Genomic DNA, 26,864 nt, shown 5'->3' with positions numbered 1-26,864 from the left:
TACTTCTCTTTTATGAGGAACTACAGTATCCAGAGAGATTATATTTTTAAGAAGTTAAAATTTTGAATTAAAAGTTCTCCCAGGGCGCCTGGGTGGCTCAGTTGGTTGAGCATCTGCCTTCGGCTCAGGTCATGATCCTGGAGTCCCAGGATCGAGTCCGTATTGGGCTCCCTGCTCGGTGGGGAGTCTGCTTCTCCCTCTGACCCTCCCCCCCCACTCAGGCGCGTGCGCGCTCTCTCTCTCAAAAAAAAAAAAAAAAAAAAAAGTCCTTCCAAAAGCAATTCTATTGAAAACAGAATATAGTTCAAAGTGAACTTTATCTCCAATATATTTGAACCATATTTTTTAGTGCTGTGTTTCTCAACCAACAGCGTGTGGGGGTATGCCAGAAGGTGTAAATCCCCACAAGATGAATACAGATTTCCAGGAGCATCAGTTTACTACAGGGAGTAATTTGGAACTTTCACATGTATTACTCACACACAATATACACACATACAAATATAATTGGGAGTGGAGTCATTTGTATACACATTCACTTTCCTTTGCTATTAGGTGTGCCTCCATATTGAAGTTTGCAAAGCATGGCTCTGCATACTTGGATACAAGAATGTTTCTCCATTTTGCCCTTAAAATGTGATTTCCAGTTGTATATGCTTTGTCTCCATCAAAAAGTATAGAAGAAAGTATCTACCATGGTCATTCTAGAAAAAACCCACGTTTAAACTGTTAAAATGTAACAAGTTACATACTTGGACCAGTAAATGGGCAAGTCTCCACTAATGAATATTCATTCAATAAATTAAAGCTGAGTTTGAAGAAGTCTCATGTCCTACATTCAGGCACTTGCCATGGCAAACCAACACCGTACAATTCACAACTGGATATTTAAAATGCTGAGGACAGACACCCTGAAAATAGTCAGCACTAACTAGATTTTTTAAAAGATACATAACCTGATGTTGCAGATTTGTCTTTAGATTGAGACTGCCGACAAACTTCTCTATTTAGTTCTTCTTTGGGCCGAACTGTCTGGGACACGGTTGACTTCTCAACTGGTTTCGATACCTCTGTTTTCAGGGGATTGACAGGAGTTTTCTGAAGTAGCTCAGGGTTTTGTCCCTCACAATTTTTAGCATCAGTAATGGATATAGTAGAAGATTTCACTGGGGAAGAAGCAGCTTTCTGAAACACGATAACACATAGGGTAAATAACAATATGCACGATATCTAAAGGTAGTCATAACAAAATGAGTCTAATTCTATTTGCTTAGTAGCCTTTATGTAAACTTATGAAAAAAAAATTCTTTCTCTCTAATAGGTCAAACCAATTTGGAAAGTTTGATAAAAAGTCAACTTAGAAAATGCTATTATTCAAATTTTTCATATGTAGTTTAGCATGTATAATACACCGACGAGTAATTTCATAATAAGGGGTGGGGTCACTCCCTATTTTAAATAACAATTTCTTTCAGATTATCTCACTAGCACCTTTATAAATTTTAACTGTATGAGACCACATTGCATATTTTTGTCTTTTAATTAAGTCAATATTATTATTAATAATATTAATTTAACGAAATTATCATATCATGTACTTGATGGCTAACTACAACATATTTTTAAGTGCTATGTGCCAAGCATTTTACTAAAGGTTTTATGCACATTTTCTCATTTAATCCTCCCAATAACCCCTCTTTCCCCATTTTACAGATGGGAAAATAAGGTTTTGCAAGATTAAGTAACTTGTCCAAAGCCACACTTTTAATTGTGTGACAGGGCTAGGATTGAATGCAGGTCTCTCTAATGCCAAAACCTGGCTCTATATTTAAAAATGATGCTCAGAAACATAATACTTTCCTTTTCTTTTTTTTAAGATTGTTTTTAAAAGCTGAAGACGTAATTCATGTGCAAGATAAAACTTTCAAACATTTCAAAAGGCTATATGGTAAAATTATCATAACCACCCTTAACGATCCTGTTCAGCAATTAGCCTTTTGAAGGTAACTTTAGCTACTAGTTTATTATATGTCTTTTCAGAGAAATTCCATATCTTATATTACATGCACATACATAAAGCATTCTACAGAGAAGGTAATGTTCACTGCTCTCCCTGATGGCTAAGAAGAGGCTCCCTCATTCCATGATTATACATCTTGGAGTTGTATGAAATTAGTGTAATTTACTTGTCAACTACTAATTTATCTTGGGATAGGCTACCAAATTTACGGTTTTTACTTTCTATGACACCAGTTTCTAAAAACACAAACAAACACACTACATATACGTTCAAAAATACTACACATCCATATACATTATTACTCATAAGGAAAAAAATTTTCCGAAGACCAATATTGCATTGCTTACCACAGAACTGGAAATTGCAGCATTATTCAAAGATACACCCACAGCACTCGAGGATGGAGCTTTATTCAAAGAGGCCTCGCCGTCCCTTTGGGAACAGCATGTAGCTTCCTGCTGAACACTGCTGCTATTGATCCTAGCAGATGCTCCACTTGCAGAGGGAAATTTGGATAAACAAGTGGTACCAGGCTGTTCTTGTGCACTGTTCTGCTTTGCAGATGAGTAATTTACATCATCTTCCCACGAGCAAATAGTTGCTGCAAGGTTGGCTAGACGGCCCCTTCTACCAACTGGAGTTGCTGAGACGTCCGAGGGGGCTGGTTTGGGAGGGGAGGCAGCCCTTTCCTCTGATGGCATCGGTGAGATGAGTGAGCTTTCGGGTATATCATCTGGAAATGTTTTCAGGAAAAGAGTTAAAACCCATGTTCAAGAGTTATGCATATGGGTAATACCAAGATCACTCCCCTCAGAACTGTTAGTTAGTAGGTTTAAGAACTAATAAAAAGCTCTCGAATGCATGAAACTACCACACTGCTTAAATTTGACAATATCTTTTCAAATCAGATGACAGTCTAAATTAAAAAAAAAAAACACACAAACTTCTTACACCTATTTTTTCCAATTTTTAATGGATTATGAATGCTTGAAGGTACCATATGCTTAGGTTATAATTTTAGAATTAACTCATGATGTTATAAGACGGCACAATTTAAGATTACATAGTCCACAGGCACATATTGTTTTAAAATGGATGAGACCAGTGCTGTACAATAGAACTTTCTGCAACGATGGACATGTTCTATATCCATGCTATCCAGGACAGAACCACTAGCCACATGTCGTTCGTGAGCACTTGAAATGAGGCTAGGGCAACTAAGAAACATTTCACTTCATTTCAACTGATTTAAATCTTAAAAGCTACATATGGCTAGTGTCTACCCTATGGACAGCACAGGGTTGGACTAAAATGTTTTCCCACAGTTACTTCATGTGGAGATAGATCTCGAATAGATCTATCTACTCCCTTATGAAGGCCTGTATGCATAAAGCACACATAGGGAAACCAAAAATCACAGCACTTTCTACTCCACAAATTCAGTCAATGGAAGAGGTACCCTTCCTACTGTCTAAACCTTATACTTCTCCCCGAATTCTCAATTCTACCCCTCCAAAACCTCTTTTATTCTCTGCACAAAACTACACTCATCTGTCTCTAGCTCTGTCTCATCTGAGAGCTAAAAATAAACACCCTCTCATCAACATACACTCCTTTTTAGCTACCGTCCCCCTTGCCCTGCACAACATTCTCTCACCACTCAACTCACTTGAACCCGCCTCTGCCTACACCGCTGCCTTGGAGTTGCTTTTGCTGCTGTCACTAGATGCCAATACACACTCTGCAGCCCTTGTGCTTCCATCGGTGACATCATCCTCTACGAGTTCTGCCCGTGGGCCATATCCTCCGTGGTCTCCTTCTACCTACCAACCACCTCCATTCGGCTGTTCCCCAGGCACCCCGAGCAACATATGTGACGCTGAAACTGCCCCAAACATGTTCCTCCTCGTCATGGCCTCTTTCTCCTTCTCCCTTCTCCTCCTCCACCACCCAGACAACCCAGAGATTCTCCCTCCTAAATCTTACAGATCCCGCCTCTCCTCTTCACTTTCGCGGGCCGTCATCATTCCGCACCGGGATTATAACATTAACCTTCTAACTGGTCTTCCTGCTCCTGCTCCAGTCTCTGCCCTGTTCAGTCCCTTCTCAATTCTGATGCAGAGTGATCTCTCTACCACATTTGTCTACTTAAACTCTCCCAGTACCTCCCCGTCACCTCCTGGTTAAATTCCATGTGCTCTGGACCCTGCTGCTTTCTTCAACCTTATCTCTTGCTTTTCTACCAGAAAATACCTACTCTTTATGTCTGTGCTGTTTACAGTACCTCTGTCCTTTTTATGCATTGTTACTTCTGCCAGGGATACCTCCTCCACTGTCTGAAGCCAGCAGTCCCTCAGTGTCCAGGTTGATTGCCTCTGCCTCCTCTAGAAAAGCTTCCCTGACTACCACCGTCCCTGCAATAGCCTTTTGCATACTTCTCTGATGTTCCTGAGAATAAGTCCTGTCCTCTAAGCAGATGACAGTTTTACTATCATGTTTTAGGAATGGGCTTAATAGACCTCTAGCTCTTCTATCTATTCTTTATCAGAAAAGAAGCTTCAGGGGCACCTGGGTGGCTCAGTCGGTTAAACGTCTGCCTTTGGCTCAGGTCGCAATCCCGGGGTCATGGGATCAAGCCCACAATCGGGCTCCCTACTTAGCGGGGAGTCTGCCTCTTCTTCTCCATCTGTCTCTCCCTCAGCTCATGCTCTCTCTCTCTCTCTCAAATAAATATATAAATAAATAAACAAAAAGAAGCTTCAGTTATATTTTAGTACAATCCCTCATTTAACTGGCTTATACCCACAGTCCTAGAGAGCATCTACATCATTCACCACAACCACTCTATTTTCAAGTTTCAGTACTTAAAATTAGGCTGTGACGCCTTAATGAGATTGATTTTCAAGGCTGAGATAGGCATTTGTTAACATTTGCTTTCAAAATGTTCAAAATCGTTGCTGCAGTGTTTTCTGTCCTAGAATGTTTATGGCCTTGGCTGTTCTTCTGACCATGCGTTAAATCACAACCCTCTTTCTACTTCCCATAGAAATTTCCTACCAAACAGAAATGAGACATCCTCGTGTTTAGACACATTTACCGATTAGCCTCGTGAGGCATCATAAAGGAGCACGGTTAGCCCTCACTACTAAAATCACTAGCTATAACAGACCGCACGGAGCATCTGCACCCCCTCCGTGCCCGAGAACATCAGGTTGGCCACAGCAGGCAAGAGCTGAGCCCTAGAGTCAAACAATGGAGGTTGGAATTTTAGCTGCGGATTCTGGTCAGGTGTCTTAGCCTCTCGGAACCCAGTTTCCTCTTCTATAACATGAACAAAAAAGTGGTATGTAGGTTATGAGATTTTTATAAGAATTAAATGCTATACTCTATTAGGACAAAAAATATTTAGAATGCCTAGCACTTTACACAGTTAATTTTAAATGCTCTGCTGTCCAATACTTATCAAAATTTCAGACCAAAGGCTGACATTTATGAAAGACTGCCTAAAACCTATGTAGTCCATCCATTTCTTCAGATCACTTGGTCTCCGTTCTGGTTATGCATCAGAGTAACATTCAGAGATATAAAAAAAAAAAAAGAAAAAAGACAAAAGCACACCCCAGGGCTCCACCACACTCCTGAGATTCCAGTCCAATGGTCCAAATGTTTCTGTTACACAGGAGCCAGGCTGAAAGCCAAAGCTTGAGGACCACTTCCTTGGGTGAGGCCCCGCTGCCACTGAGCTGTCCACTGTAGTCTCCTGGCTCTCTCTGGAACTGTGTTCACGGAAGTGAGCCTGGAGCCAGGCCACCTGCCCATCCTGAGTAACCTTACACATTAACTACCTTCTAGAAAGTCATCCTTGAGGAGCCAGGGAGGAAAGTTCTCTTGGGTCCTAGTTCCAGCCACGGTTCTGCTTTAATCTTATAAACAGTAGTCATACAAGTGATGGTGTTTCACCTCCTTGCCTTGGCTGCTAGCAAGTTCATAACTCTGGCAAGTGAGGTGGACCTTAAAGCCTGTATTTTGCCTTTCCCTTCTTTGTTCTGTCTTCTCTTCACCCTAGAATTTCCTTATTTTTCTTGTTTTGTAATACAGTTGTTTTTGTAAGTCATCTCAAGGCTTTTTTTTTAACAAGATAGGAGACAAAATTGTTCACAGAACACATAACCCTGCTGCACGACTACTGATTTGCTCTTAGACTCTCCTCTGAGTATGAGCCCACGGGAGACAAGGATCAGGTCGCTTCAATGGTTCCCAGCACCTGAGTGTAGCATGCGTTGTAGGTGCTAATAGTGTTTACCTTTTCTCTCCCCTCTACAAAACAGCATTGCATACCTTAGCCCCTCAAATTTATTTAATCAGTTAATCCACGAAATAGGATTTCTTAAAAATATAGAGCTGAAGATCTGCAGTGCTAATAATGCCGAGGGTATAGTTTGTTCTCGATTGTTTTTTACTGCAAATATAATTCCGTTATGAGACCAAGCTTTTGTGAACTGGTCTAAGAACCAGGTCTTAGCATCGACTCAGCATCTACTTCAATGAGAACACAACCAACTGATAAAGATACTCCTGATATACAAGCTATTTGTAAGTGATGGACACTGAGGAGATAGATAAAACAGGAGCATTGGTCTTTCGTGTGTTAACCGACATGTCAAATTGTCAACCTACCCAGTTGCATCTGACTTAAACAGATCTGAAGGACCACGCCATCCATATCATTCATACCTGCCAGATCATTATTATCCCAACGGCGCCGCTGCTCTGCCAGCTTTTGCATTCGCGTTTTCACTGAGGAGCCCGCTGCTGCTTCCAGTCTTGAATTGAGCCCTCTCCTCGCACCTGGCACGGGTGCGGGGACAGCCTCAGCGTCGCTGGTGGGAGCAGGGGCTGGGGGCTGTGCCTGAGGAGGTGGAGGACTTGGAGGACAGGGTTTGGCGGAAGCTGCCTCAACCGGTTTTTCATTTTCCAAGTTAGAAACTTCTACTTCGGTGGCGTCAGAACAGCGTTTTTTTGATGGTGATGGTTTTGTACAAGACTTCTCTAGATTAAAAAAAGACAACCCCCCCAAAAAAATTCAAAATTCCGTAATATCTCATAGCCTGAAAACTAGCAGCAGGTACTTAACAAATTAAAACATGATGCTTCTCTAGTCTCTTTAAATGATTTTCTTACAACAAGAAATATATAAAATTCTACTTTTAGTAGGTTAGAAATCTGATATGAGATATTTCTTTTTAAGCAGACATGTAATTTATGGTTTAAAACACCCGAATGAAAAGATATTCAAATAATATTCTCAAGATACTGGCCTAATACTTTATGTAGTCTTAAGACACTAGGAAATAAAAAGCATATGCATAGAATAAACAAATGTTTGGAGTGATTTTAAAGATTACACAGCCCAATTACCTCATTTTTAGATAAGGAAAACCAAGCCCAGAGCAATTACGTTACCTGCCTAAAACGACACAGCTAAGGGTAGAAATGGGCTTTCTGTTTTTAAAACAATTTTTTGTGAACAATAATAAGCAAGGTTAGAAGAGAACCTGGCTCAAGGTGTAGGAAAGGCAGGGAACCAAAAAAACAACTGATTTATCTGGTTAATACCAGGCAAAACCATTGGCACAACTGTTTTTATATTTTCATAACATTTCACATTTTAAGCTGCCATGGACACTTATAAAATAAATTTAAAAGTCCTAAAATAAAAAGGAGCTACCCAAACATAAGGCATATTATTTCTACCCAAGAATGACTTTTAATATATCTCCTGGGAAATTAACATTTTAGGATATAGGAATGTAAACTGCATATGAGGCCAGTTTCCTGGCTGTCTGACCCAGTGTTCTCGCTCTGGCCGTACCCGAAGTTCTGTTACGTGCGAGTCGTGATTGCCCTCACAGACGTCAATCTAATCAAACAGACATTATGAAACTTTCTCATCTTCTGTAACTCACTTATGGATCTATTTTTTATTAACTCATCATTTTTTGAAAGTGTTCCTATTTTAACATGTATCACCACCTGGGAATACAGAATTAAGTTTATAGTTCTCATATAAAACAGGAAATATTTCCACTGAAGCATCAAAACATAGTTCCAGCCACTAAAGTACATGGTACTCAACATTTCATTGTATAAGTTTGTGTCACAACGAAAACAGAAAAAGATCCTGAACTGGAGCTAGGCCTCTATATTCCTGACCGAATACCATATATACCATGTATGTCTGATATAGATACCACATATGTGGAATACAAATACCACGTATATGCATATGTAACATATGTTCCACGTATGTGTAAAATATATATACCATATATGTGTATATATGGTATTCCCTCTCTTCAAAATATACGTGTAAATATACGAAAATAAGTTCCCATCCCCATTCTATGGTTAGCTTACAAAATCACTGTGAGCCTGCCTGTGCCCTCATCACTTTTGTAATACTGATTTTGCCTTCTGCGATGCTCTCTTTCTACATGCCTTTTTAAATTTATGCTAAGGAAAGTTATTATCTCCAGATGATTCCACACTCTAGGAAAAGACCAAGGTGGCTAACTTACTGATACAGGCGGGGGATGCCAGGATTTAGGGAAGAATAAGATAAGTTTCCAGGTGTGTTTAGGTTTGTTTGTGTATATTTATTTATTTTTGTCTAATTCACCAGTTGTTAGATTAACCACCTGTACTTTGAGCCTAGCTCTAAAGAGCTGGTTCAACAGACAGGATGAAGAGGCTCATTAAATTTCAAGATCTGCAAGCACATCTGCCTTTCATTACTCTGCTCATTGCCAGAGACCAGCTGAAAACTTGGTGGTCAGCTGTTTGGCACTGTTGAGGTAAACTCCACACCACCACCATGTATGGGGCCCTCTGCTCCTTTACTTTTCTCCCTTTGGGGGTTTTAAGGATAACTCTGGGTTGAGGAAAATGAAGTTTCGACCGATTAATTTGAAGTATTTATTGGATACTCTGGTCTGGTCTGGTAGATCAAGGCCTAATATAATTGGCCTGAACTAGAACAGAAGGCTCATCTTTCCCCCAGAGGCCACTATTACATTTGTCTCCCAAAAACCTGGGTTTTTCTACACACACAATGAAATGTTTGGGGCTTATCTCCTTTAAAAGATGCAAATTTTATTTTTCCCCCACAAAATCTTTTACCTTCACTACCAGGTAGGGGTTGCTGTTGGTTACTTGCTTCTGAAAGTGGCTCTCTGGCTCTCTTGGCGTGAGTCACAGACCTTGCGGCTGCCGTGGGCCTCTCAGCCATCTTTCTCTGGAGGTTCTCTCGCCTGGCACGGGTTCGTTCCAGCAGCTTCTGTACATGTAATACAGCAGTGTTAAAACACAAGTTCAGGGGCACCTGGGTGGCACAGCGGTTAAGCGTCTGCCTTCGGCTCAGGGCGTGATCCCGGTGTTATGGGATCGAGCCCCACATCAGGCTCCTCCGCTATGAGCCTGCTTCTTCTTCTCCCACTCCCCCTGCTTGTGTTCCCTCTCTCGCTGGCTGTCTCTATCTCTGTCGAATAAATAAATAAAATCTTAAAAAAAAAACAAAACACAAGTTCAGTCAAAACTTCGCAGAACTTGAGGTACCTTCTAAAATCACCAGTTGCCATATAGGATAATATTAAATACATTTCCAAAGTGAAATCCTATGTAAGTTAGGTCAAAATTCACCAAATAAGCACCCAAATGTCAAAATGATTACAGATGTAATATGAATAAAATGTGTAAAGTTGGTTTGGTTATATGAGACTTAAAATGGCCAGAAGTTTTTTCTGCTTCCATCCAAAGGTAGAATCTATTTCGCCACCCTTGCACTGGGCTGGCCTTATGATTTACCTTAACCCACAGAATGAGGCAGAAGTGATACTGGGAGCCTTCCAAACTGGGGCTTCCGAGGCCTTGCAGTTTTTCTCATTCTCTTGGAACACTGCCACCAGGTGGGGAAGCCCAGGTCAAGCATGCTAGAGACACCTGGCCCCGCTGAGAGCCAGCATCGACCACCAGACTTGTGACCATCTAGTCCCTGATAATTTCCCAGATCCCAGTAGACTCCGGCATGACCCCAGGGGACACCACTGGAAACACAGCCTCGCTGAGCCCAACACAGATTGCAGAGCCACTGAATCGTGAGAAATAACATGGTGGTTGCTTTAAGCGCTTTGGTGACAAGAATAATGGTCTCCAAAAATGTTCATTTCCTAATCCCATCAACCTGTGAATGTTACTTTGCTCTGCAAAAGGGACTTTGTTGATGTGATTAAGAGTCTTGAGATGGAAAGATTATCCTGGATTATCTGGGTGGGCCCAATATAATCACAATTGTCTTTATGAGACAAAAGAGACAGGAAGGTCAGAGATGTGACCACAGAAGCAGAGCTTGGAATGATGGGATTGGTGGCTCTGAAGACAGAGGAAGGGCCCACATGCCAAAAAATGCAGATGGCCTCCAGAGCTAGGAAGGGCGAGGAAACCCATTCTCCTCTAGAGCCTTCAGAAGGAACACAATCCCGGCAACACCTTGATCTCAACCCAGTAAAATCCATCAGCCTTATGATCTTCAGAAGGTAATTATAAATATATGTGATTTTAAACCACTAAAAGTGTGGTAATTTGTTATAGCCACGAAACTAATACAGCCACTAAGATTTGGTATAATGGTAAACAAGAGATAATAGACATATTCAGTCCTAAAAACATGACATTTCCTAAAACAACAACAAACACTAAAAAAAAAAAATCCCATTTTATTTAACTCAATGTATAAAAAAGTAATTTAATTTGATATCTTAACCCTTCCATAAACTCATGATTACTCTATTCTTCCCCTGAATCAACTAATGCTTCTATTCGAATCAGTATGGTAGAACAAACACAAGAGCCTGTCAAACAATTCTTTTTCTTTCAAAAGTACCCAACTAAAGGAGGCATGCAAATTATTGGCTGGAGTTTATATGGCCTGCACACACAGATACAGTGTTAGTGAAGACTAAGGAATTATACTCCCATTTGACCTTTTTAATTTCCTTAATTAAAGTGGAATAATCTTTAAAATTCCTCTGAGTATGCAAAAGAAACATGAGCTAAATTTGGAAGGTATAACTCTCTACTTTTCTTAGGAGTAATTTCCTCACTAAAAGAAGTGAGGCTAAATCTAACTGCCATGTCACTGAAAGAGTTAATTTATGAACCAAATGCCTCCCGAAACACAAGACCTTCACTTCACCCTTTAAATAAAAGTCCTCAACAAACTCAAGAGTGATATTGTTACATAAATTCATATGTATATGATAATTTCCCCATGATAAAATATATCACTTACCAGATACAAAACTAGCCTAATTTTATTCATTCAAGGACATGCCCACATTCCACTCTGGTCAGTTAGAATACTTGTGAGTCAGTATATCTTCAGTTACCATGAGCAAGAGGTCGGTTACAAAAGAATGTGGCTTTGCCATTCAAACATACACAAGTACTCTATTGTCTACATTAGATTCAAAGATTTCAAAATTTTTAAAAAACTGAAATAGATAAGCAAAAGTTCCATAATCTATAAAATAAGGACTAAAGATTAATTTAAAAGAAATTATATATCTAAGGAACATAAAGTTCAATTAACCTAAGTCTCTATAATAATGCATCAGGAATTCAAGGGTTCTTTATTTATAAGGTACATTCCTTCAACTATCACACCTCCTTCTTTAAATAATAGAAGCATAAAGAAAGAAAAAACTACAATAACTAACATAACCGGGAAATAAGATATTCCACATGGATGAATCTAAAATAAGCAATTTCTGCCACATACACACCTGAAATCATTTCTGACAGAAATCTTTCTAGGAGGTATTACTGATTTCCCTACTTTCTTAAGCAGAGTACACTCAATATAAATTAACTTATTATTTTCAATATGCTCTAGGAGCATTCTTTCCCAAGTCAATACAGAGATTTTCACTTAATTCTCAAAAATAAGAGAAATTCCATTCAAAACAATAACAGCAGTTTATTTATTGCACAAGAGAAGACGCTTTACAGAATATTTTAATTGTGGCTTTTCTCCTTTAAAGATCCCACACAGAAAGCTCTGACTTCGCACACCTAGCTCGGGGGTTCTCTATGGCAGTCTCAGTCTCAGACTCTCCCTGTCTCAAATAAATAAAATCTTAAAAAAGATGGGGAAAAAAAAATGGCAAGGCAGGATTCAAAAATCAGGTTGCAGAGTCTGGGCTCTTAATCACTTTGCTATAAACTGTCTTTTAAATGGCTCAGTCGGTTAAGCGTTGGACTCTTGATCTCAGTTCAAGGTCATGAGTTCAAACCCCGCATTGGGCTCCACACCCAAACTGTCTTTTGACTAAATCCAATTGCTCTTTTTAAAAACTTATTGTTGGGGTGCCTGGGTGGCTCAGTCGTTAAGCATCTGCTTTCGGCTCAGGTCATGATCCCCAGGGTCCTGGGATCTAGCCCCGCATCAGGCTCCCTGCTTGGCTGGAAGCCTGCTTCTCCCTCTCCCTCTGCCCCTGCTTGTGTTCCCTCTCTCGCTGTGCCTCTGTCAAATAAATTAATAAATAAAAATAAAAACTTATTGTCAAGAGAACTAACTTCATATCAACATAACTTTTTAAATGTTACCAGCTGATCATAATGATCAACATCTGTCTTAACTTGCTTGTTTGTCCATGAATCAAGATGGCTTCTTTATTTCTGGTTGGTCAAGGAAGAATGTAGAAAGACACTGCCCTGTGGACCTTGTCTAGATCCTTATTCAAACAAATTGCGAATCCATGAGACACTTCAGGAAATCTGAACATTGACAGAATATTTGATGATATTAAGGAATTGCGTTAAATTTTTAGGGGTGATAACATCACTAAGATTTTTTTCAAGTGCTTAGTGTTTAATGATAAATACTTAAGTATTTATGTTTGAAATTATATGATCTCTACAATTTGCTTCCAAATTACTCAGTGGGAGGGTTTGGAGGGGAATACAGTGAAACAATATGGCCATGTGTTGCTGGGCGATGAGTCCATGAAGAGTTATTATACTTGAGAATTTGAAAGTTTCTACAATAAAGAACATGGCTAAAATGTTCTAACAGTTACTGCTGTATATAATTATTTGTTTGTAAAATAATTTGCACTGAATGGCTCTTTTCTTTATTATTTCAGCAGAATGTTTTTGGATGTGCTTGATGTTAGGGAAACATCTCTCTGAATAGGAAAGAATAGGCCTGCATTCATGGTGCTCACATTCTGGCAGGAAATATATTCAACAGGTAACTCCAAGTCAGATGAGCATTGTGAAAGGTGATCTGCCCTCTGAAGAAGGGAAATCAAAGTGCAAGCTAGAGGTTAAATGAGTTTGCCAAGCAGAAAGGGGAGGGAGAGAGGAGTATGCCAGACAGCGCCAGTGACAGCAGGGAGAAGCAGTGCACAACAGCCTTGTCTGAGGAAAAGAGAGTTTAGAATGGTTGTAGCTTTCTCAACCGGAGTTACCAAGAGAATTAGTCCTAATGCCCTGACATTAAGGCAACGGATTCACATCTCTCCTATGCTTGTAGGATGGCATGGTTATGAATCACCTTTAGGAAAATTAACAAAATAGTCTCTCAAATCATTTTCTGTGGTTCTGATAAGGAACTCTGGTTGAGAAAATCACTTTATTTTCAGTCCTTTAAGACAAATAACTGTACCAGTTCACTTCCCAGTGCAAAGATGTTATGAATGCTATAATTAAGCACCTAGTCATTGGAACCAATTCAAATAGTTCACTCATTACCAATTAAGGAAAAGATGTCAAAGCTGTTTATTCCAACTGCAACTGATCTAACTTTTTATAATGTAAACCATACATGTTTCTGAGCACACTAAAGCGAGAGGTTTCTTTCCAATAAAAGTTTCTTTCAAATGAGATTTGCACTAGCTTTCGAATTGACATTTTCAAGTAAAATGAAATACAGTTTTCAGCCAACTTTCAAAATGCGTTGTTCCTGTCAGTTACTTAGGAGAATAACAAGAATATTCAGGACACATAGGAATATTGTTTTAAGGAATCCTATCCTAGCTTAGTAACATAACATATCCCTTTTAACTTCAAAGTATGTGAAAAATATATGGTGCATGATCAGCCCTATTCTTTAAAGCTAATACAAAAATGTGTCCTGGGTTTTCTGCCAGAATCCTCAAGTAAGGTTAACAAATTAATGTTTTCCCCTAAATGAGAATTTGAAACAAAAATAAATACTGTTATGTTTGAATACAAGTAAACTGTAACTGTTGAAACTTTTAGCATCTTAGACTTATGCATCTCCCAAAAAAAGAAATATTTCTACTCTCCATAGCATTTAAATTTTTAAATCTAGTGTAGAGACATTTTTAGGCCCACTTTGCAACAACTCAAGAAATAACAGTTTGAAACTTGCACGACACCCTAAAGGAACAGGAACTGTCCTGGAAGAAGAGGGAGTGGACAATTGGCAACACCAAGCTCCTAAGTATGCCCATGTACATTCCCAACAAGACTGGCCAAGGATAGAGAAATACTTGACACAATGAGGTAATTAATGCATATTCAATTCCCAAAGGACAAAAGACGAGTTAAGTACTGCTGTAATGTTATGCTCCGTAAACACACACAAAGAAGTTTACTATTTCTTTACTCTGCTTTTTTAAATTGTCGGCTATTAACTCTGCTTGTATATATTCGGCTAGCACGGTTTCCTTTCCATTCAAGTGTCAATCCCAGGACGAAACGTCTTCCTTAACTGAGAAATCAAATCTGAAGAAACTATTGACTTTGTAGGAACGGATGCAATGATTTCAGGTACTGGCTTATTTTAACCTTTTGCTGTCATTTCGGTAACAGCACCCTTCAAATGCATAGCATTCTGCGGGGTGCATGAATCCCGCAAATCACATTCCATTTGCAGGCGGTGGCCGCACACAGCACTGAGTCATTCAAGGACCCGACTCCACCCTACACCTTATCCCCGCTTTCACTTCCAGCAGGACCAGTTCCACCAGGCCCCAACCTCTCCCTCGGAAGACACAGGGCTCCACTACAGAGGGGTGGTACAATAATCGGGGCTGACAGCAGGCTTTTCGCTACCGCCCTTTGGGACAGACTCAAAACTTTCGTCCCTGAGCTTCAGCTGCAGGACCGCAATACGTAAGCCTCGGACCCACAGCAGCCGCTGAGCCGGCTGCGTCCTCCCCCACCCCCTTCTCCTCTACAGCTCTCTCAGGCAGACCCCCCGCACACACACGCTGCGCACGCGCGCGCACGCGCCCTCCACCCGGTGGGCCCAGAGGTCCACAGAAGGTGGGAAGGGTTAGGGTAGGAGCTGACAGCGGCTATGGCAGGCTGCGCCCGGAAGTTTTCTCACCTCAGTAAACGGGTCCATCGCCCTGGACTTCGTGTGTCGATTGCGAGACGACGGAAACGGTGGTTCAAATTCAGAAAAAGAAAAGAAGTGAGTCTCGGTTCAGTGTGTCCCTTGGAGAAAACCAGAAGGCCGGCGGGAGGGGGGAGGACTCTCCCAAACTACACTCCTCTACCCCTCAGTCTCCTGTATCAGATTCGGCCTCCTGCGGCCGTTCAAATTTGAATTTCAGCGCCTGTACAGCGCGCCTGCGCGCGGGGCGGAGCGGGACACGCCTCTGCCCGCCCCGGCTCTCGGTCACGTGGCCTTGCGGGGCCGCGGGGGTTCCCGTCGGTAGCCGGCCATCTCTCGGTCACACCCCAGCTCCAGAGGCCGGAATGCGGCGGGAGGTGCGGCGCTCCCGACACTCCAGCCGCCTCGGGGCTCGAAGCTCCACCCCAACGCTCGCACAGCCACCCTGTTTAAGCTGATCCCTTGGGACCCGCGGTGCTTGGACTTTCCCGCCTTCCGTCGTTCCTTAATATAGAATTAACAGCCCTTGTGTTTGAAATCCCACGGGCCTGGTGGACTTCTGTAGCTTTCCGCCCGCCCCTACGTCGCCCTAATGGGGACTGGGGGCTTGGTCTTCATGAGGGGTTGTTGTACTGTGGGTCCCCGGATATTTGGGGCTAATGATCCACCTCGGGCGCTAGAGCCCTTCCTCTTTGGGAAAGTAAGGCTAATATTAACAGACTGTGAAGAGTTCATACTCAAAACTCCTGTGGTGCCTTTCTATTTTAAATCCCATCCCAATTTAAACACTGTTAGAGCTGGAAGGATGAAGAAGCCATCCACCTTCATGATTTTACAGCCGAGAGTGGGGAGACCCTGAGACAAAGAACTCTTGTCCGGCAGAAATGAAAATCCCATTCTCAGCTCGTGGTCTCTTTCCCACCACGAGAACAAGCTGTGTCTCACGATTGTTCTTTACTCAGAATTGTAAAATACGTTATGTAATTACTGTATCAGATTCATTTCTTCTTCAGCAAGTCTATGCTAGGACTTGGAAAGACAACAGTTCTTGACTTGTTCAGCTGAAAAGCAGCACCATGTAGATGAAGGAGTGGCTGCCTAACGGCTGAACAAACCAAAACTATTCTCCCAAGTAAGATGTTTTGGTATATTTAATAACCTTTCCATCTTAGCAGTCAGTAGACATTACAAAAAGTATTTCACGAATAATATCTCTAATTTGAATTTTGATGCTATAGGTTGTAATACAAAGAATTCCGAGTGTGGAGTAGAGGAAATTGCTTGGAATTTTGGCTCCACAAGGACCATGTGACCTTAGGCAAATCATTTAACCCACTATTTTAAAACCTTTTGAAAATACAGTTAAAGCTGACCCTGTACGTAGAAAAATGCCCATTTAATCATAAAGTATTTGACACAGAATTTGATAAAGTTCATGGTCACCAAGTTAGCAACTTATGGTTTAGCTTCTCTGGATTTTAGTTTACTCATCTGTAAAACAGGAATAATCAACCGCCCTGTATTCCTCAGAGTTGTTAGGAGGATAAGACGAAAAACTGAAACAGAACCAGAAGTATTCTGTAATAAGCCACTACTCAAGTGTTTGGTGTATCAAATTATTAATATTTAACTCAAAATATGCTACTTATGAACCAAAGAGGAAGAGGTGTTTGCATTTTTTTTTCACTGCTAAGCAGGAAAGGCGTGTGTATGTGTGTTGGAGGGGAGGGAGAAGAGTGTTTTAAACAACATTGGAAAAGAAATAATTAGAAATTCATGTAGACTGTGTGCCTTCCCGCTTTGGCTTCTGTGAGCCTTAGGTTCTTTATAACCAGATTCTAGTCAAGACTAAAAGAGATGCATAAAGCACATAGTGCAATAGAACTACTCCAAATATTTAGTTTCTCTTCCTTCATAATCCCCTTATATGTTTGGTCTTTACCCTGATAATGATGACGGTGAAGATGATAGCAACCACCAAAACAGTAGCTACAGCATGTTAAACACCTCCCAGCTGCCAGAAACTGTGCTAGATACTCAAGTCTACTCTTCCTCAGGTCTACAGCCATTGTCACCTAACATGTCTCCTTTTCTCCATTCTTACCCCCTGGTCCCTGGTACTTCATTCTTCAGTTTATAAGCTGGAATTACTTTTCTCCTTTAAATCTTGTGTTATCAAATATTTCCAGTTTACAAAAAAATAGTAAATAAGACATAACCATGTACCCACCACCTAGCTTAAAGAGATACATAATTTTATTCTTGAAGTCTCCTGTGTGTCCCTTCTTAATTCCATTCACCTTCTGCTCCCTGAGGGTAAAACTATCCTGATTTTAATGTTTACCATTCCCGTGAAATTTATGTACTTTCATTACATCTACATATATATCCCTAACAATATATTGTGATCTACATAAACTTTTTTTACTTTATGTATCTTTCTTCAATTATTTATTTTTCTGCTTCATATTCTTTTTATGAGATTCATCGTCACTAATAGCTGCATTTCATTCATTTTCAGGGCTGTATTGTATTGTATGAATATACTTGCAATTTATGTATCCATTATCCTGTTAATGGATGTTTAGCTCATTAACAATATTTCATTCCAAAGATTCCATGAGGCTATAAATAATTTTATGTATCCTTATATACACATGCAAAATTTTATCTACAGTAATGTACCTAGGAATTATTTTGATAAATATATTTCAATATTACTGCCAGATATTAACAATAAATTTACTCTTCAAAATGATTGTCACAATTTTTACTTCAGTCAGCAGTACATGAGCACTCCTGCTACTGCCCGTGCCTCCCTAACACATGGATACTTTTTAGATTTTGCCATTCCTGTCTGCTTGCACTTCTCTTACTCCTGAACTTGAGCATTATTTCATGTGTTTATTGGCCTTTTGGTTTTCCTTTTCTGTGAATTTCAACTCTATATCCTTTGCCTATTTTTCCATGCAGTTATTTAGTTTTTTCTTATTGATTCATGGACTTTTTGTTGTTTGTTTACTGTTTTCTGGAAAAATAAGTATTTTTAGCTTGAAATTATTTTTTCGTAGTTTATGGTTTATCTTTTCACCTTAGGATGTTTTGGATGTACAGAAATGTTTAATATTAATGTAATTAGATATATGTATATTTTCCTTTAGAGATTGTGCTTTTTATGTCTCAAGAAATCCTTCCCTACTCTGGGGTTATAAAGATGTTTTCCCATATTTTCTACTAAAAAGTATTGTTTTCATCATTTCATCTTTAAATTATCTGGTTTGATGTTTTTATTTGGATAACCAAATGTCTTAGCAGCACTTATTTGTCCATTTTTTCCCCACTGACCTGTAAAGCCACTTTTGTAATATATCAACTTTTTATGTATATCTAGGTCTATCTTGGAGCTCTTTATTCTGTTCTGGTTCATTTGTCTATTCTTCTCCCCATATCAAACTGTCTTAATTATAAGTGTTGATATCTGGTAGGCAAGTTAAAAATTAAATTGGCTTGGCTAATTGACTTGGCTAATTTGGCTCCTCGTTTTTACAATTTACGATCAGATTGTCAAACTCCGCAAAGAGAAAAAGAAATCCTCTTGAGATTTTTATTGGAATTGTACTGAATTTGTCACATAATTTGGAGAGAATTGACATCTTTGTAATATTGAGCCTTTCCATTTGTGAACATGGTAGATCTTCATTAATTTAGGCCTACTTCAGTATTTTCTGAAAATGTTTATAATGTACTTCCCTACAAATCTTTAAACTGATTTATTCCTTTGTATTTTTGTTGTTGTTGCTACTTTTACATATGATATCTTTTTAATTGTTTTTAAATCATCACTGGTATGTAGGAACATAACTGATTATTGCAAACCTACTCAACTATCTTATTAGTTTTAGTTATTTATAGAGAAGGATCTTTTTAAAATGTGAATTATGCCGTGCCAATTCCTTATTCAGAACTAGTTCCTGTCTGTCATTGCAATTAGAATAATATCCAAATTCTTTATCATACCTACAAGGCCCTAAATAATGTGGACTCTGTTTTCCTTTTCTACCATAGGCCAAATATCACAGTACTCTCCCTTTTCTTCACTAGGCTCCAGCCTCATAGGCTTTTTTTCTGGACAAAAAAAGACCAAATTCCTTTTTTCTTCAAGAATTTTCCACCTCTTAGACACTCCTCCTCTAGATCTACCCATGTCTGGCTCCTCATTAATTGAGTGTGAGGTAGTACATTCTACCTCCTCAAAGACTTCCCTGATTGGCTGGCCACACCCTTCCTCCCTGCCCCCTCTCCCAGTCTCTTTCCATCCTATCAAGCTGATTTATTTTCTTCATTGCATTTACCACCTATGTGGAATTATTATTATTTTTTTAAGATTTCCTTTATTTTTTTATTTGTCTGAGAGAGGGAGAGCACAAGCAGGGGGAGCAGCAGGCTGAGGGAGAAGCAGGTTCCCCGCTGAGCAAGGAGCCTGACGTGGGACTTGACCCCCGGACCCTGGGATCATGACCTGAGCCCAACGCAAGACGCTCAACTGACTGAGCCACCCAGACATCACTATGTGGAATTCTTTTTGTTATGTATTTATGTTTTTTATCTGTCTCTCCTACTAGAGTGTAAGCTATGGAATGGCAGGAACATGTCTTATTTATAGCTGTAATCTGGCACCTTTTGGGAACATGAGTTCAGTAGATGTTCGTCGAATGAATGAGCATAAAATAACTATTATTCCCATTTTAGAGATAGGGAAACTGAGATACAAAGAGGCTAAGTGATCAGACCATCACCTAATAATTTGAACCAGATCTTCCTGACTTCAAATCCTAGACTGTTTATATTTTTGACATTTCACTTAATTTATTTACTTGGATCACCAAAGACACAATAATGATGTAAATGTGCCCTCGAGCTACATCCATAGGCCTAAAAAATGGCAACCTGCTTTTCTCTTGGAATTGCTGTCTTTAAAAAATATATTTTTTTAACTATTGAAAAGAAATGTATGCTATAATCACATGATTATTAGTAGAATATGCAGTTTGGCTTAAATTATATTAATATTCTAAAAGTCATCAGAACTGTCTTGCCTGTTTTTTGAATGAAAATCTCAACCTCTCAAGTTATTTAGGTAAAGACCACAGTTTATTACATTAACTTAAGAATAGAATAAAGGCTATGTAGATTAAAGGTGACACTTATAAATGAGTATTTGCTCCTTCTAAGATCCTTCCTTTCCAACAAAGGAAATAATAATCATATCTTTCACAGGTAAAATTGATGGGGGGCTAAAAACACAAGCATTTGAAAGCATTTACTCAATAAAGACACTCCAAATGTTATATATTTACAGTTAATTTTTTAAAATACATTCACACTCATTCTCATTTCATTCACAAAATGATACAATGATGTAAATATTCTTATTTTTACAGGGAGAGAAAAGGCCAAGGTCTAACCGCAAGGCAGTGGCAAGAGGGATTAAAGTCAAGTTCTCTACTTCAGGTTATTTGGCTGAAGGGCCACTTCTTTTACACATTTATTATAATGAAGAAATAAGAACCATCAAAGGATGTTGTATACATGTTACTGGAAAGGGCTGTTTTATTTGTTATGACCTCTGCTATTAATCATCCCCAGCATCACATTTTAATGGTTCTTAGCATCATATTTTTTTTCTAATTTAATCAATGAAAGTATTTCATATTCCAAAGTGAGGGAAAACAAATTATGCTTTCTGAAAAAATTGTATTATTCTTAAAACGCAATGTAACTACAGTCATACTAGTCTCAAAATTTATACAGCTTTAATCTCCCTTTTACTTTCTCAAATGGCAAGTAAGGGTATTAAGAGAATTCATATTTAAAGGACTACAGTAAATCCTTTCATAAGGAGGAACAATTCTTTTGTGTACTTATCACACTATAATTTATATATTGATAGGTTTATTTTTCATATCTAGATTTTTCTAAAGCTATATTCACAGAGCCTATTTTTAGATGTTTGATGATCCATATTAAAGAAAAGCAGTTCTTTTTTTTTTTTTTTAAAGATTTTATTTATTTTTTCAACAGAGATCGAGACAGCCAGCGAGAGAGGGAACACAAGCAGGGGGAGTGGGAGAGGAAGAAGCAGGCTCATAGCGGAAGAGCCTGATGTGGGGCTCGATCCCATAACGCCGGGATCACGCCCTGAGCCGAAGGCAGACGCTTAACCGCTGTGCCACCCAGGTGCCCCAAGAAAAGCAGTTCTTAAATATTACAGAGTAGCAGAAGCCAATGTTTCTTAAACATCAAAGCCTCTCTATTGAATATCAAAAATCAAATCTTCTTAAAATGCATGTCAGAAGAAGATTCATTGTACTCCATTGATGTCTGTCATGTACTTCTTTATCTTCCAAACACTTTAAAAATTTCTCTTCATATACTACTTTTAGACCATGGTTCTTCTACTCTCTCATTAATGCTTCAAATTTTGGCATTTGTGACATCCACTTTCACACCCCACGTGCTTGCTTCTCTCAGTCAGACACCATCCTGGTCTTCCTCGGCACCATTCAGGCCTGACATGTAACAGGTCATCGAGAAATGTTTGCTGATGAACACTCAGAGGTTACACACTCCTACACCCTGACCTCACCATTCCTCAAACTTTCCAACTAGACTGACCTCCTCCTCTCTTCTGCTCAGCCATCACGGGCCTTAGTACTCAATTTACACCACTGTATTTTGATATGATTTCAGACTTATAGAAAAGTTGCAAAAGTTTTATACATATACACATAGAAAAAAGCAGAATTCCAGGATGCCTTTCAACCAGATTCTTAATATATTAACAGCTTACTATATTTACTTTATTCTCATAACCTCTCTCTCTCTCTCTGTACACGCATACATAGAGATACACATATTTACATATATATGTGCATAATCTAAAGTATTTAGGGGTAAAAGGGCATCATGTCTACCAGCTAATCTTAAACAGGTCAGAAAAAAACATATGTATATACACATATACGTACATATAGTTGTATAGTTATGTATATATCACTCTCTGTGTGTGTGTGTGTATTTGAGAAAATAACTTGTCGGCTGCTCTTCCTCTGTTCCACAATTAAATGACTAAGAACTCTAAATTCTACCCTGAGCTCTCCTACCTACCTACACATACTCCCTGGTTGATTTCATCAGTCCCATTGACTTAAAATACTGACCTTATACTGATGTTTCCTAGATTGATTTATTTCTTTAGCATGATCTCTTTCCTGAGCTCTGAACTCTAATATCCAAGCACCTACTTAAAATCTTGATGTGGACTTCTAACTGGCATATTAAACTTAGCATAACCAAAATAGAATTCCCCACTCAACCTGTTTTTCCCTCATCTTCTTCATTTCTATACATAATACTACTATTCACTCAGTTGCTCAAGCCACAAACCTGGAGTATGTTCATGTCCTTCTTCCTCTCCTCCCCACATACCCAACCTACTGATCAACTCCTCTAAATTTATATGTTGGGTCTTCTACTTCTTTCTCTCTCTTCAGCTCCTATTCCACTCCAAGCCATTATCACCCTCACTTGGCCCACTATAAGCCTCCTATCTGGTTTTCCCACTTCCATTCTTACTCTCTTATCCATCGCCCTCAGAACAGTCAGTACAGTCTTTAAAAACAAATAATCCATATTATGTCACTGCCCTGTTTAAAATCAACCAGTGGCTTTTGATTGCATTTTGAATTAAGTCCAAATTCCTTTCACTGGCCCCTGCCTACCTCTGAGATCTTTTCTCCTTCCACTTCCCCCAGCTCACTGGACGCCAATCATGCTGACCTTCATATAGTTCCAGGATCTTGTCAAGATCATTGCCATCTCAGGGCTTTTCATTTACAATCCCCTCCACCTAGAATGCTTGTCTCCCCCACCCCTCCAAATTTACTATGGCTGACTCTTATCCTTCAGATCTCAGCTCCAAAGTCTGTCAAAGAGGCCTTTTCAGACCCCGCCTATGACAAGTCACCATCTAGCATGCTTCCCTGATTTACTGTACTTCATAGCACCTATCTGTATCTGTAATTATACATTGGTTACCTTGATTCTTTGTTGCTCCCACTGTGACATATGTTCCAAGAGAACTGGGACTCTCAACACAGCATCCTTGGTGTATGTACTCAAAGACTGGTTGATGTGTGTACATCATGTTGACATATGTGTGTTTGTACTATGAGGGTAGGTATCATGTCTTCTGCATCATCTTTTTGCCTTGTATGTAGGAGGCACTTAACAAATCGCGGAAGGAGTAAACTAATGCGCATCTTGTTTTTTTCAAAATATAATTAAGACAGGCACATTTTTTTGCCTGATTAAAAAATATCCTTCCTCCTCCAATCATTTACAACAAAACATCCTATCAAAAAAAAAATCAGTGTTTCTCAGGATTTCTGTGCTGTTCTATTTTCATTGAGGTGAAAAGGCAGAGGAGATTTCACAAAGCATTCTTTGATGTCTCCCACTTAATGCTTTTCATTCTCCTGAAAAAGACATACTAAAAACATTCCATTCTCTCAATACAGACATCCTGAAAGCATTCAAATGTCACTCAAAATTTTTTTTCAAAAGCACAGAAACCAACTATTCCTTGGATTTTTTTCTCTTTTATGAGTCAAGGAATATTGTTTACAGCTTGTCCTGAGGCTTCTGTTAATGTTTGTTAGAATGGGGTGTTGCAATTAGAGTTCCTCTGTTCTTTTATAATGGCAGACTGCTGCAGATTAATTTTCCTCAACTCGTATTTTCAATGACATAGAATGTTATAAATTGCTTCCAATAAACAGGAAGGAAAGTCAAAACTATATTCTAGAACCTTCTCCTGCCCCTATTCTTTTAAATTCTTATCTAAAATTTAAGTGAATAAATATTATTTTTATGCTCTAATTCCTTTTAGTTACTGAGATAACTTCTTAAGAAATAAAACTTTTTCTCAGTTTCAAGCATAATGTATACTTGACCAGCCCTTAACAATATGAACCTTTTCTATAGAATGTGAAATACTGTAATTATTTGTCTTTCCACTAGCGCTAGCAATACTTAATTAGCAACCTTCTCTAGTCTTCCCCATCTCTTTCTTCCTTTTTCTTAGTCTTTATTACACAACTCCCCCATTCAAAGTAAATGATCAAATCTGTTTAAGTCTTTACAAAGGTGATTGTTGATCTGTTTTCTAAAACAACAACAAAAATGATCCCCTCTTATTACAGAGATGTTTTGACTTCTTTTCAGAAACTCCATGGATTATGAATAGTTTACTATGTAGCATGTACATGAAATATACAGATTAACATATGAGTTAAACAAAAGTTACTGAGCAAATAAGAAAGATAAAAGCTCTTTTTCCATAACATAAAAATCCCACCACACAAAAAAGGATTTCTATCACAATTCCTATTTTTCTATCATCTTTCATATTTAAAATTGAACGGAAGTCATCATTAAAGACATTCAGTAAGCAAAATGATCCACAGTATGATGTTGGTAGTGTACGTAAGAATGACTATAAAAGTAAAATGAAATATAACGTTGTAGTAGGATAACTACAATGACATCCTTAGCTACTGTTGGAAAACCTAAGTTTAGTAAAACTTTAAAAAGAGGGGAGGTGCATCCTTAAAGATAAACATAAATTATTAAAGGCAGTTTTAATAAATTCTTAACTTTATTTTACAATCAGTGCTTTGAAAATGGAGTAGTAATTGATAATCACATCAATTCTTTTGTCTCAATATTAATGGTTTATATAGAAACGGATATAAAGAAAAGTTTCTCAGAAAGATGGAATTGTTCATTGTTCTGGCGGATATGTAAAAACAATGCTGACTCAAAAGCAGCCAAGTGGACAGCTGCAGATGCTGTGCCCAATGGAAATACTGAGCAGGCATAGCACCAATCAATAATTAACAAAGCAGATGTATGAAGCTTGATGAGGATGAATAATTGCATAGGCAGGAATGGTAAAGCGAGCTGAGAACAGTACTAGTTTTGTCAGAAATTAGATAAACTCTTTGTATTCCCAAATTTGTTAGCAAGAGTACTTCAATGCCTAATAGTACACAAAGAATATCTTTTCAAATTGCTTTGATTAAATTGATATGCACCTTTAAAAGCACTTATCACTAAAGATATTTAGAAATGAAAATTATCCACAAGGAAATATTGGTAGGGTGACCATAAAAATAATTTTACAAGTCAAGAATGAAATAATGTTCCAGGTGCATCTAACTACAGGGGTATCAAATTGTTTATTTTTGAATTCTTAAGTTTAATGGAATGTTGAAGAGGGAGGTATACCTTTAGGGCACATCCTTTTCTGAATTTAGTGTGTGTGTATGTGTGTATAAACACTTTCCTAACTAGTCAGTAAGTTTCTGAGGATAATTAACACGTTTTATAATGTACTCTAAAAGCACTAAGCCCAATGCCTTAGTGATAAGGTAAATAAATAATTTTGATTTCTTCAGAATATAATGAAAGTGGACAATATGATTAAATATGCTTTAATAAAAGCATTCAGAATAAATTATTTACATAAATGCTGAATATATGACTTGGAAATATCTTTTAGGAGTCTTTTTTTTTTTGAGAAATAACAATTCTTAAGTTGCAGTGACTTTAAAACCTGGAAATTTGCAGTGGTAATAGATGCATTTTTATAACAAACTTGGAAGGCAGGTTTCAGAGTTTTAGTTACATAAGGAAGATAGGTGTGTAAGGCTCATTTATAGCCTTTTATTTTCCTTAAGACATGTTGCAGGAATAACTGTCCTTATGAATGCAAGGATTCATGGCTCAAAACTCTATCAAGTGCTCTAACCTGAAGAGTCCATCTTTACATGGCCATTTTATACCATTCTATTTTCTTTGAGTTATCATTGAAAATGCATACTTTCTATTGTCTACTTATTTATTAATTTACAAATATTTATTGAGTACCTACTGTGTGCCAGGCACTATTCTAGATGTTGGGAATATAGCAGTGAACAAGCAAAAATCACTTTACTTATGGAAATTTTATCCTAAGGATGGAGACAAGATAAATCAGTAAAATATTTGCTAAATTAGTGTTGAGTACTAAGGGGAAAAAAATGAAACAGAGAAGTAGGGTAGGAAATCTAAGAAAGAAGTAGAATTTTAAATTGAGTGGCCAGGAAAGGTCTCACTGAGAAGTGACGTTTGGATTAAATCCTGAAAGAGGTGAAGGAGCGAGTCCTTTGGCTGTCTGGGGGAAGAGCATTCCAGGCAGGGGAAATCCCAAATTACAAAGGCCTTGAGGTGAAACAGTGCTTGGCATAGTTGGGAAATATCAAGGAGGCCAATGTGTCTGGAAGAGACCAAGGCAGAGAGTGGGGGGAAATGAGA

The 26,864-nt window shown here is 38.6% G+C and overlaps 1 protein-coding gene across 2 annotated transcripts in view; it reads right to left on the bottom strand.

Moving 5' to 3' along the window:
- ANLN (anillin, actin binding protein) overlaps positions 1 to 15,703 on the bottom strand; it is a 48,855-nt gene extending 33,152 nt beyond the window's left edge. The window contains exons 1-5 of one of the 2 annotated variants that reach the window (XM_057304364.1): positions 15,438 to 15,703; positions 9,200 to 9,356; positions 6,755 to 7,069; positions 2,368 to 2,753; positions 957 to 1,185 (exon numbers count right to left, since the gene is read on the bottom strand). In XM_057304364.1, the coding sequence (XP_057160347.1) occupies positions 957 to 1,185; positions 2,368 to 2,753; positions 6,755 to 7,069; positions 9,200 to 9,356; positions 15,438 to 15,455 (1,105 nt within the window). In that variant the 5' untranslated portion in view covers positions 15,456 to 15,703. The remainder of the gene's footprint in view (positions 1 to 956; positions 1,186 to 2,367; positions 2,754 to 6,754; positions 7,070 to 9,199; positions 9,357 to 15,437) is intronic. The other variant, XM_026509284.4, reaches the window with a different exon arrangement.
- Between the last annotated feature and the right edge of the window lie 11,161 nt (positions 15,704 to 26,864).

This window comes from Ursus arctos, unplaced genomic scaffold, assembly GCF_023065955.2.
Source record: "Ursus arctos isolate Adak ecotype North America unplaced genomic scaffold, UrsArc2.0 scaffold_3, whole genome shotgun sequence".
Lineage (NCBI taxonomy): Eukaryota > Metazoa > Chordata > Mammalia > Carnivora > Ursidae > Ursus > Ursus arctos.
The sequence above is the reverse complement of the archived record's forward strand: the minus strand, read 5'-3'. Positions and strand labels throughout refer to the sequence as shown.